Source organism: Rhinoderma darwinii, chromosome 2 (genome assembly GCF_050947455.1).
Source record: "Rhinoderma darwinii isolate aRhiDar2 chromosome 2, aRhiDar2.hap1, whole genome shotgun sequence".
Classification (NCBI taxonomy): domain Eukaryota; kingdom Metazoa; phylum Chordata; class Amphibia; order Anura; family Rhinodermatidae; genus Rhinoderma; species Rhinoderma darwinii.
Window position 1 is genome coordinate 384,981,409 of NC_134688.1, and position 16,410 is coordinate 384,997,818.

Consider the following 16,410-nt stretch of genomic DNA (forward strand, 5'->3'; position numbering starts at 1 on the left):
GCAAAGCAAGCTCTGAGCAAACATGGTGCAAACAAGTAATGTTGTAAGAATTTATGATTGCATCTTTGGACTATACTATAGGCTGTAACACGACAGGATCTGTACAAAATAATTAAAGGGATTGTCTCATTTGAATGTTCAAATTTCCCTGAGGATAATAGCTGATTGCCAGTGGTTGGTACGTCATTGTGACATATATCTATCATATAGTGGGATCTAGCGCCCGCTCATGACGGATATATAGTCATATAGTGAAAGGTTTAACAATCTTGCTTCTTGTGTTCTATGTAAGTTATGTTGGTCAGATCTTAAACCATGTCTAAATCTACATCACCTTCTGTTATCTTTTCGGACGAATTGCCGTACAATTCACGGGTTAGAGGCTTAGAATTCCTGTGTAAACAAGTTTAAGTTCAAAATGAAAAGCAGAAAAACTTGATTTTTATTACCCCAGGAGGTAATTTAAAATATTTGATTTTTTTTGACTATAGCAAGTCAGTCATTAACATTCTGCATTAACATTGTTTTCTGAATACATTACATTTCAGCCTAGGTAGGACAGTGCACATATGAATACTACAGACCATGTTGGCAAAGAATCCAGGGTTTGAATGAAGCAGAGCAGAGACATAGCTGCAGGGATTGTAAAGCACATGATCAGGGTAAACTCGTGATGAACAGCACTGAAGAATGAAGCCTAGCAGTAGGAGTACGTTTCATTAGGATTTCTCTTTTTCTGACTTGTCTGTACATCTTGAGGAGTCCAGCTATGGCTTCCCCCCGGTTGGAGACCTTCTGCTGTCCTAACAGGGATCTTGCCACTCAGCTAGTGTTAGATTATCAACCAACGGTGTATGGCTCTCTCTGCATTGGAAGTGGGCTGGTTAGTTTGATTCTAACTATTGTACAACTGCTACCAAAGACAAATCAAGGATACAGAAAACAGGGTAGATCCACGTTGCCCAAGCCATCTTCATCAAGGATCCTTCTTCTAGTCATTGTCTGCGACCTTCTTGGATGCATAGGTAAGAAGATCTTGTTTTTACCAGCATGATTTTTATTCGACCTTCATGTTTCATGTAAGACTTATATATTCATATATTTACAATGATATATACTATATAGTTCACATTTATGATAGGTACTTGAGGATCTTACATAGCATTATATAATAAAATCTCGGCAATTGGTTCTAAATTAAAATTCAGTATAGTAACACAATGAAAAACTAGTTTTCATTACATTGATAATATCTCGACAGATTTAAGCAAATATATATATATATATATATATATATATATATATATTACAAGTTATTGAACATATAATTGGCTGCTGTAAAAAACTTTCTGACGGGACATCAGATTAAATAGCTGAGATTACATAAAAAGCTCCAGGGATCCTCTAAAAAAAGAATGACTAGCATTAAGATTATCTACATAATTTGTAAGTCGTTAGTAATAGCTGTCGACCGAACGAGCATTCGACCGACAGCAATCAAAGTGTGTGGCCAGCCTACAAGGTCTCATGTTTTTTTCCCCAAAGACATGATAAGAATTGATGTACAGAGCAAGTGTATCTTTTTCATTCAATGTTTATTGGCAGCTGCAAAATTGGACTCCTAAAATTATTCACAAAACGTTTAAAGCTGTAACGACATACGTAGCAGTCATAAAGTTTTAGAACTGAATGGATACACTCATGCACACAGCAATGCTGCATTTATAAACCCACTCGATGGTGCATGGACTGCACTATGGGTTTGTAAAATGGAGATGCAGGAAATTTGCTTCTAGGTGAGAATACCTCTGTAATATTAAATACATTGAAGTATACCACAATTCATGCCAAAATCAAAGGCACACACAGCTACAGCATGGAATTCTATAGCACTGTATTCACTACCTGTGTGTTTTGGATACCGAATACAACCATTTGCGTTGAACCTTAAAGTAATTGTCTCATTAAGACGACCCCTGTCCGTATGCCGATTCAAAATCCTAACCCTAGTTCCTAACTTTTTAGCTTGCTATAAAGACCTATACTTATATGAACAGTGTACAGAGATGTAATTAGGAACATTCTACATGCCTTTTAGAAATAGAATTAAAAACAGTTAATATGTTCCTCCAGATGCATTAACAGGTTCATAGTACAGGTAAAATTAGTTATATTATTATTGTAACGCCGGCTGCGGGTCCTGCTCCTCCCGGAAGTCCCCACCACCAAGTCTAGTACTTTGTCTGGCAGCCTGTTCCTCCTCCAAGCATCTAACTGTGTTTCCTGCCCATGGCTGCACTGTTCCTAGTGCATGCGCATTCTCTGGCCGCCTCTTAAAGGGCCAGCAAACGTGAAATTCAAGAGTGTCCCACCAATCCCTGCTACCCCCAGTACTATATTCAGGCACCTTCATTATCCACCAGGTGTCTGAGCAATATTGGAACAACCTAGTGTTATCCAGTGAAGGTTTCAGTATGTACCTTATCCTGTCCGCTATTGCTGCCAGTTATCAGCCTGTATCCAGTTGTCCGTTACCAGCCTGTACTCTGTCTGCTATTGCTACAAGTTATCAGCCTGTATCAAGTCCGCTATTGCTATCTGTGGTTTGTATAGAGGCAAAATTATGTAATTGTCATGTGCATCCCATGACTTTTTTATTTTTTGCCTTGGCAGCAGCTAACTGACACCGGTTGGTTGCTAAAGTTAATAATATTAACAAATATCAGAAATTACCATTGTTTCACAGTTTAATATATACAGTAAATGTAAAATTTGATTCTAATCCCAAGTGAACTGGTGACTTATGTCATTCATACTGAACTAATTTCCTTGGTAAAAAAAAAAGGATATATGCAAGGCTATGAAAAAAACATATTTGAGCCCATTCACATATAAATAATATTACTTTTACATAAGCCATTACTTGTGTGCTGTAAAAGAGTGTACATGTTCAGTCACTACATGCTTTGCCTTTAAGTCATCAAACACATTATAGATAGACACTTCATTAAAATTACTTATTTTCAGAAAGAAGCTCTCTCAGTTGCTGAATATTGCTAGACCTCTGAATTGCTCAGTGTCCTCGCGTCTCATCAAACAATACATTAAAGAGAAATTGTCACTTTCCAGTTACTAACAGTGGCCTTATCAATTGCTTCCTTTTTTTATTAAACTAATAGACACAACAATATTTTTAGAACAAATATTTAGTGAGTACTACCATTTTGAATGAATTAACATTGGGCACACTGTTTGGTAGAAGTAGCACTCGGCCTGCAAAGTTTATTCTCATGGTAATAATTAAAGATTGATAGAATTTCATTTTAATGCTTTGTGGGAAAGTTTAATGAGGGGAGTAAGGCTGTTTACCAGAGATCCACCATTCTATGCAAAAATACATAGGTTTATATTTTTGTGAAAATGTAAAAACAATGAAAAATAAAATATATACACTACCGTTCAAAAGTTTAGGGTCACTTAGAAATTTCTTTATTTTTGAAAGAAAAGCACAGTTTTTTTCAATGAAGATAACATTAAATTAATCAGAAATACACTCTATACATTGTTAATGTGCTAAATTACTATTCTACCTGCAAACGTCTGTTTTTTAATGCAATATCTACATAGGTGTATAGAGGCCCATTTCCAGCAACCATCACTCCAGTGTTCTAATGGTACATTGTGTTTGCTAACTGTGTTAGAAGGCTAATGGATGATTAGAAAACACTTGAAAACCCTTGTGCAATTATGTTAGCACCGCTGTAAACAGTTTTGCTGTTTAGAGGAGCTATAAAACTGACCTTCCTTTGAGCTAGTTGAGAATCCGGAGCATTACATTTGTGGGTTCGATTAAACTCTCAAAATGGCTAGAAAAAGAGAGCTTTCATGTGAAACTCGACAGTCTATTCTTGTTCTTAGAAATGAAGGCTATTCCATGCGAGAAATTGCAAATAAACTGAAGATTTGCTACAACGGTGTGTACTACTCCCTTCAGAGGACAGCACACACAGGCTCTAACCAGAGTAGAAAGAGAAGTGGGAGGCCCCGCTGCACAACTGAGCAACAAGACAAGTACATTAGAGTCTCTAGTTTGAGAAATAGACACGTCACAGGTCCTCAACTGGCAGCTTCATTAAATAGTACACGCAAAACGCCAGTGTCAACGTCTACAGTGAAGAGGTGACTCCGGGATGCTGGCCTTCAGGGCAGGGTAGCAAAGAAAAAGCCATATCTGAGACTGGCTAATAAAAGGAAAAGATTAATATGGGCAAAAGCACACAGACATTGGACAGAGGAAGATTGGAAAAAAGTGTTATGGACAGATGAATCGAAGTTTGAGGTGTTTGAAGAACATTTGTGAGACGCAGAGCAACTGAAAAGATGCTGGAAGAGTGCCTGATGCCATCTGTCAAGCATGGTGGAGGTAATGTGATGGTCTGTGGTTGCTTTGGTGCTGGTAAAGTGGGAGATTTGTACAAGGTAAAAGGGATTTTGAATAAGGAAGGCTATCACTCCATTTTGCAATGCCATGCCATACCCTGTGGACAGCACTTGATTGGAGCCAATTTCATCCTACAACGGGACAATGACCCAAAGCACACCTCTAAATTATGCAAGAACTATTTAGGGAAGAAGCAGGCAGCTGGTATTCTATCTGTAATGGAGTGGCCAGCGCAGTCACCAGATCTCAACCCCATAGAGCTGTTGTGGGAACAGCTTGACCGTATGGTACGCAAGAAGTGCCCATCAAGCCAATCCAACTTGTGGGAGGGCCTTCTGGAAGCATGGGGTGAAATTTCTCCCGATTACCTCAGCAAATTAACAGCTAGAATGCCAAAGGTCTGCAATGCTATAATTGCTGCAAATGGAGCATTCTTTGACAAAAGCAAAGTTTGAAGGAGAAAATTATTATTTCAAATAAAAATCATTATTTCTAACCTTGTAAATGTCTTGATTATATTTTCTAATCATTTTGCAACTCATTTGATAAATATAAGTGTGAGTTTTCATGGAAAACACAAAATTGGCTGGGTGACCCCAAACTTTTGAACGGTAGTTTAAGTAAATAACACTTGATTAAAGGAAAATGTCTGAAAACATTTGTACATCTGCACACAGGCAATAATAAATGGGTATAAGGTGTTTTACTTTTAATGGGGTTGATGAGGTTGATGATCGAGGCCACAACTGATTGCTGATCAAAATGGTTTCCTACTGGTCCAATGCTAGTTTTCTTCATCTCCGGTTCATGAGAAGAATTGTTATAGTTGGCCCTCATGCATCGGCCCCTTGCAACGAAATATCGGGGTGCTGATTGGTTGCCATGGCAGCCGGAAGCCTATTAAATGTCTCCAGGTCTGCCATCAGTGCCCTTTTATTAAACCTTGCCAAACTTAATAGTAGAGCACATATGAGGGCAGTACTCTGCCATACATAAGTATTGCAGTGTATTGCATGAGTGATCTATAAATCCAGGGGCGTATCTAAAGGCTCATGGGCCCTGATGCAAAGGTTCTTCTTGGGCCCCCCCAAACTTCTCATGGCCGACGGCCCGCAGCTTTCATGTTCATCGCTGGGTCTCCTAAGTTACCCAACGATGCAGCACCAGCAGCCAGGGACGTCATTAAGGTCTTGAAATGTCAGGGGATATAGCCCCAATACATATACCCCTCCAAAAAAATGTGTGTATGTGTATGTATATAAGTATATAGGAGACAGCATATCTATAGCACTATGACCCAATAGCTTTGGATAAGATTAGATACAGTGGCTTAGCAGACTTTATCACATATGATTGGATTAGATACATTGGCTCAGCAGACAGTATCACATATGATAGGATTAGATATAGGGCCCAGCTCGCTGACATTGCGGCTCCAGCGCCGGACCCAGGAAAGGTAAGTATAAGAATTGTTTTGCTTTTTTATGTGTTGCTAATTATTTTCGTGTGTTTGTGTTTTTTTTACTACAAGTTTGGTTGTTGGACTACTTCGGATTCGAGGACTACTTCGATAACGGCATTTTTTTTATTCTCAATAAAATGATTAATTAGGGTTGTGTGGGATTTTTGTTTTAATAAAATATTTTTGTCTATGTCTTTGTATTTTTCTAAACTTTATTACTATCACCTTTGTAATGGCCACTGGCTGATTGACCATGTCCATTGCTAAGGCGGGGCTTAATGTTAGACATAAAGAGGCTAACACTAACCCCTCATTATTACCCAGGTACCCACCAGGGGTTCTGGGAAGAGCCGGGTATGATCCATTACCCGACCATCTGTAATGATGGTCGTGCACTGGCACGGCCGCAGGCTGGTATTATTAGGCTGGCAAAGCCCAAAAACAGTGGCCATTCCCACCCTGGTAATGATAGCCTACTGCTGCTATGTTGTATTTGGCTGGTTATAAAAATGGGGGAACCCCACATCGTTCTTTCCAATTATTTCTTTATTTTTAAAAATGACATGGGGACCCCCACATTTTTTATAACAAGCAGGATACAACACAGCAGCCACAGCCTAGCATTACTAGGGTGGAAATGGCCACTGTGTTTGGCCTTTCTCAGCCTAATAATATCAGCCAGCGGCTACCCCAGTGCACGACCATAACTGCAGATGGTTGGGTACTGGATCGTACCCGACTCTTCCCGGTATCCCTGGTGGCAGTGGGTACCGGGGTAATAATGGCGGTTAGTGTTAGCTTTTTCACGGACTAACACTATGCCCGCCTTAGTAATGGACGCTGTCAATCTGTCAGCGGTCATTAAAAAGGCGGTAGTGATAAAGTTTAAAAAAAATACAAAGACATTAAAAACACACCACACAACCCTCATTAACCATTTTATTGATAAGAAAAAAAAAGCCGTCATCGAAGTAGTCCTTGAATCCGACGTAGTCCAATGACCAAACCTGTAAAAAAACACAAACACAAAAAAAAAACATTTGTAAGGGCATGTTCACATCACCACTACCCTTCCGTTGAGGGGTTCTGTCAGAGGTTTCCGTCGGGTAACCCCTCAATGGAAAGGCAAACTGATACCTCCGCTTCCGTTTAACTCAGTGTCAATGGTGATGGAAAGGTTGCTAAAGGTGTCCGTTTGTCACTGTTGTGTTGTGACAGGGTTCTGTTGTTTTGACAGGAATCAATAGCGCAGTCGACTATTCCCCCTAAAAAAATTCTTAAAATATAATCAATAATTTGTATGTATCCCAAAATGGTTCTATTAAAAAAATTTGCATTGTCCCACAAAATATTAGCCCACATATGGTTACATTAAAAACGTTATGGGTCAAACAATGCAGTGACATCAAAACATTTTTTTTCCATGAAATGTGCTATCGCCATAATCGGATCAACCCATCGAATAAAGGTAACAAATTATTTATGCCCCACGAGGAATCACTTAAATTTAAACAATGTCTAAATTGCTATTTTTTTTAATTCACCCCCCAAAAAAGTTAAGAAAAGTTAATTAATAAGTTAAATGTTCCCTAAAATCTTAGCATTGAAAAATAAAACTTGTCTTGCAAAAAATTTCTCATACAACTCTCTAGATGGTAAAAAAAAAGTTATGAAGACACTAAAACAAATGATTTAAAAAAAAAACTGTTTTTATTGTGCAAAAGTAGGAAAACATAAAAAATAGCAATATAAATTTAGTATCGCCGTATTCATAGCATTCCGCAGAATAATAAATAAATATTTTTATACATTATATTTAACCCACAATGGTGTCATTAAAAAATGCAACTTGTCTTGCAAAATCCAAGCCCTCATAGAGCAAAGTCGAAGCAAAAAAAGTAAAAAAGTTATGTCCCTTACATAGATGTAAAAACAAAAAATAAAATCGCTGCGTCCTCAAGAACCAAAATGGCTGCGTTCCTGAAAGGGTTCCTGAAGCAAAACATGTTTTTTTTTTTTTTAGTTAAACAATTAGTGTGTAGGTGATTAAACATTGTTCTAATTTTTTTTTTTTTTTCACGAGTCAGAAAATATTATAAATTGGATTCTAATTTATAATATTTTCCATTGCTGGTCACTAGATGGAGCCATTCCCAAAATTGCAGCGTTGCATGTGGTAAAGCAACCACATTGCTTTATGCTGCAAAATTGGGTAAAAATCCCTCGCTCTAGTGAGCTCTCAGAATCCCCCCCTCCTTTATCCTGGCTAGTGCCGGGAGAAACGAGGGGTTTGAACGGTCTAACCTCCTACACTGTGTGTCGCCATTTTTTGAGCTAACACACAGTGTAGTAGGTTTACATACAGTAGTAAACACACACTGAAACACGAACATACATAGAAATCCCTTACCTGCTCCAGTCGCCGCCGCTCCCTGCGGTCCATCCGCTCCGTCTGCTGCCGCTGCTCCATGTGCACAAGTCCGGAAGCCGCGACCGGAAGTAGTAATATTACTGTCCGGCCGCGACTTCCGGTCCACAGGAAAATGGTGCCGGACGGCGCGCATTTAAAATTGAACTGTGTGGGAGCGGCGCATGCGCCGTTCCCACACAGCGGCGTACATGATAGTGGATGGAACGGGCCTCGTTCGCCGTCCCTATGGGACTGGAGCTGCCGTATTCCATGTCTGTATGTGTCGTTAATCGACACATACAGAAATGGAAAAAAAAATGGCAGCCCCCATAGGGAAGAAAAAGTGTAAAAATAAAAAAAAGTAACACACAAACACACAAATTAATCCAAACGTTTTTAATAAAGCACTAACATCTTTAACATATTAAAAAAAAATTTGTGGTGACACTGTTCCTTTAAAGAAAAAAAAGCACAAAAACGTTTTTAACTCACCTCAAGTTTTTGACTGAGCATATTGTTTATGTTCCAGGTGTAATACTTCGCTCGACAGTATGGATATCTTCACCGTCTCTTATAAGCAATATGTCATTAAAGAACACCACAGATGTTTGGCCTACTGCTTTTTGTGTTGGAAGTTCAGTAAGTATTTAATGCTTTGTATTTGACTATAAGCCTGTATAAGATGTCGTATGACCCTAGTGCTGTCTGTTCATGTACTTACATATATGTACATGTGCTACTACATTATTATGTAAAACTATAAATAAGTAATATAAAATCCCATTTTGAGAGTAAAAAAAGTAATAAAAATTAATAAAAAACTATATCTGGTGAAAAAAAAAAGCCCCCAAAAAATGCAAAGGCAATGTTTTTTTTTTTTTACAAATGTGATAATACATTTTGTTATATAACAGTTACTGAGCCTAAGGTGTTTGATTCTGGGGCCACTAGAAGGAAAGTAATTACAAGGAAATGAGTAGCAGAAGGGGAGCATGGAGTGTTACTTCAGACAGAAGCAGAAGTAGCCTTACCCACAGAAGGTGACCAAGTAAGACAGGTTCTCAGGAAGTGTCAAGGTTGTCCACAATATAGACAGAGATTGGCTTGCTGTCCCATGCGATTCTCCTCATTAGTCAGGCCAGGTAGAGTTAGGCCACACTGCATTGGTTAAGGATCAGTAGATCTAGAGACATCAGGGGCTCTTGAAGAGGATGTTGGAGGAATTAACCATGTGGCCGGGATTGGCTCAAACGTTCCTGACGTCATTCACAAAGTTGATGGTATATCTAGATAGACAGCTGGGTCAGACTTTCTAGGGATTCCGGAACACCCATGTGTGCCAGTTCATAATTGAGCTAGTTGCTTAGCCTGAGTGTAGACTAGTTCCATTGTGTATCTGCAGCAATCCTCTAAAATTCCATAATATAGTCTTCCACAGGCCTTGGACCCTGAAATAAGGAAATGATGGTAGACTCGGAGGACGCCCTTCTGTGGTAATCATCATAGATCATTGACATAGAATCCAGAAAGGCACTGAGATCCAGAAGAGGGCTCTCTGGTTCTAGAAGAAGATAAAAGGTCTAAAGTACCCTCTGTCACTAGAAAATGTTTAAATTCTTTAAGCATAAAAGTCATTCCAGCTACCTGCTGTGTGAGTCCTGCATTGTCACTTGCCCCCATACAACGTAACTTTTTTGTAATTGGTTCTACTGTAATGCTCCATTATTGACTACAAGCCCAATAGCATACCTGCATACCAGTCCAAAATTGTGTGATGCCTCAGGAGCGGTGATGCAGAGCAGCACAGTGTAGTTGGATCACACTTCTGTGACTTCCATTCAGACTTGTCGGAGAAGGAGTTGCGCTTCAACGCTGGAAAAGTTTGACAGCAGGTAAGGAGACCGGTATTGAGTTGGTGCAGAGTAACCTGGAGTATGGCGTGTAAGGAATTCCTCACCATTAACCCCCGCAAGGAGATATGGCTAAGATTCCCATCGCGCCCCCCCCCCCCCCCCCGCGGCACGATCGGCCATTAACAGTGGTTGTTAGGGCAGTCTGGGGGCCTTTATTAGGCAATCACTGTTAACGGCCGATCTTTGTACTCCTCTGGCAGGGCTTCAAATGAGACTGTAGAATCACGATATACTACAATACTTTAGTATTGCAGTATATCATGCAAGCGATCTAATGATCGCTGCTTCAAGTCCCCTAGGCGGACTAATAAAAAAAGTAAAAAACAGTTAGATAAAGATTTTTATAATGTTCCAAAAGAAAAAAAATATTTAAAAAAACCCCCCCGTTTTCCCATTTTTTCCCTAAAGCAATGTTAAAAGAAATAAAAGTTAACATAACTGATATTGCCGCGTCCGTAAAAGTCCGAACTATCACAATATAGTGTTATTTAACCCGCTCGGTGAATGACGTAAAAAAATAAATATATAAAACATGCAAATTGCTGTTTTTTGGTCTCCTTAGCTCTCCAAAAAAATGTTGAGTGTACCCCAAAATTATATCGGTAAAAACTACAGCTCGCCCCGCAAAATGTAAACCCTCACACATCTAAATTGAAGGAAAAATAAAAAAAGTTATGGCGACACAAAACCGTTTTATGTTTTTAAAAGTGGTAAAACATAAAACAAAACATATAAATTTGGTATTGCCATAATCATATCAACCTGTAGAATAAGGTGAATATGTAGTTTTCACCACCTGATGGACGCCGTAAAAATAAAACCCCCCAAAAAATGATGTAATCGCTGCTTTTTGCCCATTTCGCCCCATAAATAATTTTTTTCCAGGTTCCCAGTACATTATGCGGTACAATAAATGGAGCCATTAAAAACTACAACTTGTCCCTCAAAAAACAAGACCTCATACAGCTATGTCGACGAAGAAATAAAAAAGTTATGGCTTTTGGAAGGCGGGGAGGAAAAAACTAAAATGGAAAAACTCAAATTGGCCTGGTCTTTAAGGGGTTAGAAAGTTGGGTTGCATATGATGCCTTCAAAAATGGTGGTCCAAAAAATACAGGCCTGTAACAAGCACGCGATGTCTGGTCCATCTACATGAGCGTAATAACCTGAATTATTAATGTAACAAGTTAGTTAGCGTGAAATGTGAACGGGATAAAACATAAATAAGAAAAATGATGCAGAGAATCGATTTTTCCTATATTCATGCCATACAAATTAATTTTTTCTACCACCAAACTCGGAGAGAAAAAAATACAATTTCTCCCACATAAAACAAAGCGTCATACAGTCAATGCAAAAATAATAAAAAAAGTTATGGCTGCTGAAAGGCAGAGAGGCAAAAACAGAAAAATGTAGCTGGTCATTAAGGGGTTAAGGATTTTCTTGTTCAGTGCAGAATTTATGGTTCCTTCAATAATGGCAGTAATAATCTTAAGGCAGCAAAGCCTCCCACCACCATGTTTGACTGTTGTTAAATTAGTACTATACATTACTGTATATGCTGTATATACAGTCTCTATACCCAATATATCTTATATATCTGTACCCCAGATATAATGAGACCTGTGTTGCATAAACAAAATCTGTTTAAACCAATTTTCATAAATAAACCTTTGCAAATATAATGTTACACTGATGATACATAGGCAAGATGAGTACCGTATTTTTTGGACTATAAGACGCATCTGACTATAAGACGCACCCAAGTTTTAGACAACAGAAAATAGGAAAAAAATAATAATATTTTACTTCTTTTACAAAGAAAAAACTATTGGATAAAAAAAAAAATTTGTTCAGTTTCACCACATTCTGAGAGCCATAACTTATATTTTTCCATCGTTTGAGCGGTGTGAGGGCTTATTTTTTGAGAGACGAGCTGTAGTTTTTATTAGCACAATTTTTTTGGTACATAGGATTTTTTTTATCACTTTTTATTTCATTCTTTTTAGCGCTATGGTGACCAAAAGACAACAATTCTGGGGTTTTAAATTAATTTTTGTTATGCCGTTTACTATGTGAGTCAAATAATGCTATATTGTAATAGTTTCAGACTTTTACGGAGGCAGCGATACCAAGTTTTTTATTATTTTTTTATTTTTACATTGTACTTGGGGAGAAATGGAAAAAAGTTTTGTTTTTTTTTACTTTTAAACATTTTTTACCCTCCTGAAAATGTATCTAACTTTTCTTTTACACATTTTATTAGTTCCCCTAGGGGACTTGAACCAGCGATCATTGGTAAAATACAATACATACATATCTAGCTGAGCTACGCTATTTCCGTAACTCCCATAGTAGTGAATGGCAGTTACAGATGCAGCGTGGCATGCTATGCTGTTTCCGTAACTACTATTCAGTTGTATGGGAGTTACGCAAATTGCTTAGCTTAGCGAGTTACGCTGTTTGCGTAACTCAACCATGTAACCAGGAAATGAAGTGGCCGGAAGACAGCGGAGTCGGATAAGATAGAACGGGAGAATTTAGGTGGCCCCGTTCTAGAGATAGATGCGGGTCCCAGAGGTGGGACCCGCATCTATCTGACATTTATGACATATCCTGTTGATATGTCATAAATGTCCTTCATGGCAAAACCACTATAAATGCCGCGGTCGCTATTGACCGGTGGCATTTAACTAGTTAAACGGCCAAGAACAGTTCCTGGCTGTTCCTGGCCGTTAGAGCAGCGTGTCTGCAGTGTTTGGAACGGGATCTGCTGACGCCTGCAGTGTTTGGAGCGGGATCAGCGCGTGAGCCCGCTCCATACATCCTCCCCTCCCCGCTCCATGATGTGCCGGCACATCATGAGTCGGGAAGGGGTTAAGTAAGGAGCAATCAGGGGTTTGGCGCTGCCGGGTCCCTTGACTGCCGACTATAAGACGCAGAGACTTTTTAGCAAGATTTATTCTGAAAAATACGGTAATTCTCTGTTCACATCACGTTATGTGAACATTTTCCCGATACAGTGTATTAGTGTGTGTTTGCAACTTTTTCATTACTTTTTATTAAAAATTATTTTTACTTTTTCAGATACAGCTGCTTTGTATCCTGTATACAGATCAGCTGTATGTAGCGCTGAAACCTGTATCCGTCAAGTCAGCTGTACTGATGGGTTCATTGTCAGTGGTTCCTGCGTGTCTCTGACATGCAGGATCGAGCTGTTACCGATCACATCTAAGTTCACAACTTCATGCGATCGATAACAGACCTGCTGACACTGAACCCGTCAGTACCGCTGACCTGACAGATTCAGGTCTCAGCTCAAGATACAGCTGCTCAGTATACATGATACAAAGCAGCTATATCTAAAAAGTAATTGCAAAGTTGCACTAAAAACACTGATACACATTTTTATTTAAAAAAAAATAAACTTTTCAAAGGTGTACATAGCTTTTAGTGTGTTACATCAGTGCGTTGAATTCCCAGATTATCTAGTGTCAAGCTGTGTAGGAAGTTGATCAAAACGGAAAAATGTAGAAGTATTAAGATGCCATAACTTTACTATGGAGAAAATTTTTGAAATAGTAGTTTAAAGAGGCTCTGTCACCACATTATAAGTGCCCTGTCTCCTACATAATAACAGCAGTTTTTTTTATTTAGAAAAACTATCTATTTTCACCAAGTTATGACCTATATTAGCTTTATGCTAATGACTTTCTTAATGCCCAACTGGGCGTGTTTTTACTTTTGAGCAAGTGGGCGTTGTAAAGAGAAGTGTATGACGCTGACCAATCAGCGTCATACACTTCTCTCCATTCATGTAATCTGCACATAGTGATCCTGCGTTGTTCACTATGTGCTGTCACTTACTCACATATTAACTTTACTGAAGTGTCTTGACAGTGAATAGACATCGCTTCCAGCCAGGACGGGATGTCTATTCACAATCCCGGCAGTTCGGTAACATTTGTGTGGGACTTACAGCACAGCAAGCGAGATCACGCTGTAAATGACATCTTTCAGTATGTGACAGCACATGGTGAACAACGCAGGATCACTATGTGCAGATTACATGAATGGAGAGAAGTGTATGACGCTGATTGGTCAGCGTAATACACTTCTCTTTACAACGCCCACTTGGTCAAAAGTAAAAACACGCCCTGTTGGGCATTAAGAAAGTCATTAGCATAAATTTAAAATAGGTCATAAATTGGTGAAAATAGATAATTTTTCTAAATAAAAAACACTGCCGTTACCTTCATTATGTAGGAGATAGGGCACTTATAATGTGGTGACAGCAACTTTGTAATACACTCACCTTATCAAATCTGTTCCATAACCATGCAGTCACTCTTTGGAAGGCTCCAGAACTCTTTATTTTAATATTGGCGTGATGACGTTGTGTTATCCAATACAAATTTGGAAGCCAAGGTCTACGGGGAATAAAATAAAACAAACTCATGCACAAATTAATTTATCAGGGATAGCTTAATTGCAGCGATGGATGTGTTTTTCCTGCAGATGTGGATACAACTGTTCTACAGTGCAAGCTTCTGGTGGTTGTTCTGCTATGCAGTGGATGCTTACCTAGTGATTAGAAGATCAGCTGGAATAAGGTATGTCAACGCCTCAATAATCTCTCACCAATGTGATAACATCCGGGCTGTATCTAGCTGCTCATATTGAAGAATATCAATGTAGACATGGCTCATGTGGCACAATGTGGCATATTAGGGGAAACCATTATTATTATTATTATTAATAATAATAATGATGGTAAATTGTATAGAAGGCACTCCTAATTTGAGGTAGGAACCCATATATAACAGAAAACATGAACACTGTTTACATGTAATTGGTCTTTACAGGAGAAGTTGTCAAAATGATGCCCCGTCTCTGACATCACTTCCTGCTCTGCTGCTAGCGGTTGAAACTGCATCTCACGGACTTCCTGCTCCTCCCACCATTTGCATGCACTCTGTACATAATGCAGGTAAACTGAGAGCTATCTGCTCTATTTAGCTGTGTCTGCCTGCATTTGGACCAGAAAGCACAAGGAAACCGTTAAATTGGAGGAGAGAGCTTTCAGTATTACCAGTATGATGCGCAGAGTGAATGTAAGGAGTGAAAAGTGCAGGAAGTCTGTGTGGTGCAGAGGATGCCTCCTTCTCTAACATCATTAAGAGCCCTATTGTGAAGGACCTATTGTGTATAGAGCACCTTGAAAACTTGCATTTGAAGGACCAGTGTGAAAGACGTACTAGCCTTGGTATGCTACATTACATGAACCTAGTAGTTTAGACCCTAGTAGTAGAAAAGAGTGCCATTTAAAAAGAGTGCAATTTTTTTAAATTAAAAAACCCTGAGTAGGTGTGGGGATGGTCATATTAAGTTGCATACAAAACAATTCAACAGGTTAAAGTGTAACTATACCAGAGGCGTAGCTAGGTTCTCCAGCACCCGGAGCAAAGATTCAGTTTGGCGCCCCCCCAACCTCTTTCCCGACATCTCCTTCCCCCTCGCCGTGTTTGTCTTCTCTACCAATCGACATGTCATTTATTTTCCACATTTCTTTTTATGTAACGCGAGCATAAAAATATTTGTACATTTTACAAGCAATATGGTTCTATACGCAACACCAGAACCAAGCTCATTACATATATACAGCACCAGCACAAATACAGCTCAATTTAGTGCAACCCCTTCCATATAGGTATGTACGGTGTAAAACTGCAGCTCCCAGCATGGCCCGAACAATGATAAGGATATGCTGGGAGTTGCTGTTTCACGAAAAATAAATCCTATCATAATCATACCACCCATCATCTCGCTGCAGATCATACAGTGACTACAGTGCTGATTAGAGTTAGAATAAACATTTACATTAAGTGACTCACCGGTGACGTCTCAGATTCTAGTTCTTTTTCTCCATCCGGTCCAGACCTCTATGATGACTTCTCCCGGTCGCAGCCCATTTCTGCAGTTTGCCGCTCAGATGTCTTCAGCTTCTCACTTTTCCAACATTTCTGCACCTATAAATAAAGATAAAGTTATTATACCACACACTACGCCCCTAAATATAATAGCGACATACACTTCACCTCTAATTATAATAGCACCATACACTGTGCCCCCTGTAGATAGTGCCTGCCATAGAGCCCCCTGTAGATAGTTCCTGCCATAGAGC

General features: G+C 39.1%; 1 protein-coding gene across 1 annotated transcript in view; it reads left to right on the forward strand.

Moving 5' to 3' along the window:
- The first annotated feature begins 769 nt into the window (after nucleotides 1-769).
- GPR143 (G protein-coupled receptor 143) overlaps nucleotides 770-16,410 on the forward strand; it is a 56,696-nt gene continuing 41,055 nt past the window's right edge. Inside the window, exons 1-3 of the mRNA XM_075850768.1 lie at nucleotides 770-1,025; nucleotides 8,843-8,952; nucleotides 14,745-14,839. Of these exons, the coding sequence (XP_075706883.1) occupies nucleotides 770-1,025; nucleotides 8,843-8,952; nucleotides 14,745-14,839 (461 nt within the window). The remainder of the gene's footprint in view (nucleotides 1,026-8,842; nucleotides 8,953-14,744; nucleotides 14,840-16,410) is intronic.